The sequence below is a fragment of the Sus scrofa genome, chromosome X (genome assembly GCF_000003025.6).
Source record: "Sus scrofa isolate TJ Tabasco breed Duroc chromosome X, Sscrofa11.1, whole genome shotgun sequence".
NCBI lineage: Eukaryota > Metazoa > Chordata > Mammalia > Artiodactyla > Suidae > Sus > Sus scrofa.
The window spans coordinates 84,145,293-84,148,880 of NC_010461.5; the positions used below are offsets into that span (position 1 = coordinate 84,145,293).

A 3,588-nucleotide genomic window follows, 5' to 3' on the forward strand; every position below is an offset into this window, starting at 1 on the left:
AAAAGCCTGAGAAGAAGAGGCTGTGAAAGGAGACACATGGGGGAATATGGGCTTTTAAAAGTTCCCTAATATACAGGGGGATTAAGAAGGCCTCACATAGCCCAGGATGGGATTGCAGCAGTTTAAGTCACTGCTGTGTCACAGGTTTGATTACTGGCCCAGGGAACTTTCATATGCTGTGGGCATGGCCAAAAAAAATAAAGGAAGAAACCATCAAAACACCAGCTGACCACTAAGCTTAGGCAACACAGATTTCAGTGGACACACATGATAAAGAATACGGACTTTACAAAAATAGTTTAGAAAAACCACTAAACAAACAATCAAACCACAAACCACAACAGCCAGCAACAACAAATCCTGGGGAGAGGGAAGAATATGATTCCCAGAGGTGCCACATAATATTCAAAATGTCCACTTTCAACGACAAAAAATTAAAGACCCATACAAATAAAGTATGGCTTGTTCACAGGAAAAAGAAATTAATAGAGACTGTCCCTGAGGAAGCCCAGAGACTGGATTTATTAGGCAAAAACTTTAAATCAACTGCCTTTAATATGCTCAAAGAGCTAAAGAAAAAAGAACTAAAAATAAAGCAAGAGAGTGATGTTTTGCTATCAATAAACAAGAAGAAATTATAAAAAAAAAAGATCCAGTAAAAATTCTGGAGCTGAAAAGTACAGTAGCTGAATGAAAAAATCTGTAGACAGTTTCAACATCAGATGTAAACACGCAGAAGAAAGAATCAGGGAACTTTAAGTCTATTGAAATTATCCAACTGGAGGAGCAGAAAGAAAAAGTGAAAAGAGAGAAATAAGTAACCCTATTGGGAAAATGGGAGGGTAAATTTTTTTTAATTTAAGAAAACTCACAAATACACACATCCAAGAAGCTGAACAAACTTCAAGCAGGACATACTCACCAGGACAAATTATAGTTGACAAATTGTCAAAGCCAAAGGCAGCATTAGGTATCACGTTTTATTTGGATCCTGGTCCAAACTGTTTAAAAAGCTGTAACAGAATTGGGAATTTGGACATAAAATGATATTGGGTAATGATTAATTGTTAGATGTGATAATGGTATTGTGGTTATACATTAAAAATGAGAGTCCTTGTAGATGTGCCTTTGAAATACTTATGCGCAAAGTGATTATGCCTGGGGTTTATTTAAAAAATAATCTCTAAAGGCAGGAAGTTGGTAAGGAAATAGATGAAATAAAATTGCCCAGGAGCTGTTCTCTCTTATACTGCGAGATGAATACACTGCCTTTCATTACACTGTTCCGTTTTTGCATATGTTTGAAATTTTCCATAATAAAAGTTAAAACCATAAAGAGAAGGAATTTTTAACTAAAAAAGGAACAAAACAGAAAGGTGTTGAGAAGCAGAAACAATTCCATCTTGACACATTTCCTGCCCCCACCCATACATTTCTGTACGGAAAAAAAACGAGAAAGCAGATGAGCACTGGTAGCAAGGAGGACAACAGTTTGGGAGTGGGGTGGGTGGGGCACCTTGCTGATCATAGGTATTCTTGCAATAATTTGGGTTTTTTTTTAGAATATTGCATTCAGTACCAAGGGGTTTTGCACCCCCTTGGAACGTTGCGCCTGAATCCTGGCAGGTGGAGGGATGCATCCTGGAAGCAGAGGAGGGGAAAGGCAAGTCCCCAGAAAAGAAATAGGAATGGCCAAAGACCCCCTGTAAAGATACTGTCCTTCGGTGCAGGAAGAGATAGGCCCAGAAACACACAAAGAACAGACTGCGCCAAGGCCCAGGTCCGCGCTGTGACCCGGGCGGGGGGCGTGTTGGGGGCGTGGCCGCCCACCGTGATGAAGGCACCACGTGACCGGCCGGTTCCCACTTGCGCGCGCCTCTCCTCAGCGTCAGACGCGGCTGTCGCTCTCTGCATTCTCGGTCCCTGCTCCCGTCTGGCCTGAGGGAGTGCGGGCCGGGGGCGGCCCCCAAGCGTTGGAGGTGCAGGGAAAGCAGGTAAGGGACTCGGAGAGAGCTCCCCAGAGGTGGCGTGGGCTAGCGGACGCGGCCTGCAGACCCCTCCCCGGGGGTCCAGCTGCCCCAAAGCGGAGACCGCAAAACCCACGTCCCCCGCAGTCGGACATTTGGCCCCTAGAAACGGTCGGCTTTCCTTGGGGCGGGCCTAATGACCGCGAGGCGACTACTCCTCGCAGACACCTGCTTCTCGCACCCCCGCAAGTTTTTCCGACATCCCCGCCCCGCACCCGTTCTTCTTGGTGTGGAAAATGGTGGTCTGTGCGGGGGTGGGGGCGAGGAACGCGGGGAAAGCGGGGGTGTGTGGGGGGGGCGCGGGGCCGACTCCCGGCTGCAGCAGCCCCTCTGCCCCCACCCCGGCCTCTGCAGGTCTGCGGGTTTAGGTGTCGCGGCGGTGCACTCGTGGTGACAATCGGGAGGAGCAGGAGACAGCAAGGATAGGCCCAGGTCGGTGTGGGGGACAGTGGGGGTCGGGGGAGGGTTGGAAAGCCCTGAGACCCCAAACGAGGCCCCCCCAGCCCGTCCTCCATTTTGGTGCCTGCAGAGGCCTGGGCATGGATGGGCAGGGAAAATGGTGGGTTGGGGGGAGGGAGGGGGGGAGCCCGGACTGGGGGCCCCCTAGAGGGCCTAGGGAGCCTCTCAGGTGGGAGAAGGAAAATTTGAAAAGCCTTTGACTTGTGGGGAGGGGAATCTCGAGAGGTGCGTAGTAGGGCCTCTGTCCTCGGTGCTGATCGGTCCACCAAGAAAATAGTCCCTTCTCTCGCCTTTTGTGTCCTAGGAGCAATGGCGTCCAAAGAGGAGCAGCAAGCAGTGAAAAATCTCAGCATGGAAAATGCCCAACAGGAAAACGAAGGAGGGGACCAGGCACCTTTGCAGAATGGAGAGGAGTCGCGCGATTTGGGAAAGGGCGGAGCCCAGAAGCCTGGAGGAAATGGCAGGCTCGGGCGGGTTAGGCGACTTGTCCCTAATTTTCGATGGGCCATAACCAACAAGCATGTTGATCGCAATGAAGTGGGAGATGATGTAGAAAAGTACGTAGGGCAGATGATGGAAGTAAGGAGAAGGACTAGGGAGCAGCAAATGAGGCATCATGTGCGCTACCAAACTCCTGAACCTGACAATCATTATGACTTTTGCCTTATACCTTGAATCGTAAGGTTTTCCCTGAGGTTAATAATGTGTAGCCTCTGCTCTACATGCTTGTAGTTTTGTGATTTACTTTTTCTGTAAACTTTTTAGTGTTTCCACTTACTAGTTTCTAATCGAATATTGTTGTGTCTTGGAGCAAAATTTTCTCTCAGCAGGGCAGTTTCATCCAATTATAAGAAGAAATATTCTTTTCATAATGTGAAATTAATAAAGCAGTTTAAAAAGCAGTCTTCCTCTTCCACACGAGTCTTTTTTTTTTTTTTTTCCTAATGTTATCTTTCCTCTTCTAGTTCCCTGGACTGAAAAATCTCAGTTGTCTTTGACTATCTGTTTTCTGCCAATCAGGAAGTATGGTATTCATAATTCAGTATCTGGTATCATTTTAAGAATGCATGTCCTAGAGTTCCCATTGTGGCTCAGCAGTTAC

General features: G+C 47.3%; 1 protein-coding gene across 1 annotated transcript; it reads left to right on the forward strand.

The window, feature by feature from the left end:
• BEX4 (brain expressed X-linked 4) lies at nt 1,841-3,388 on the forward strand. Its single transcript, XM_021079943.1, has 3 exons — nt 1,841-1,994; nt 2,382-2,459; nt 2,791-3,388. Exon 3 carries the CDS (start codon nt 2,796-2,798, stop codon nt 3,159-3,161), a length of 366 nt encoding a protein of 121 aa, XP_020935602.1. The 5' UTR covers nt 1,841-1,994; nt 2,382-2,459; nt 2,791-2,795; the 3' UTR covers nt 3,162-3,388.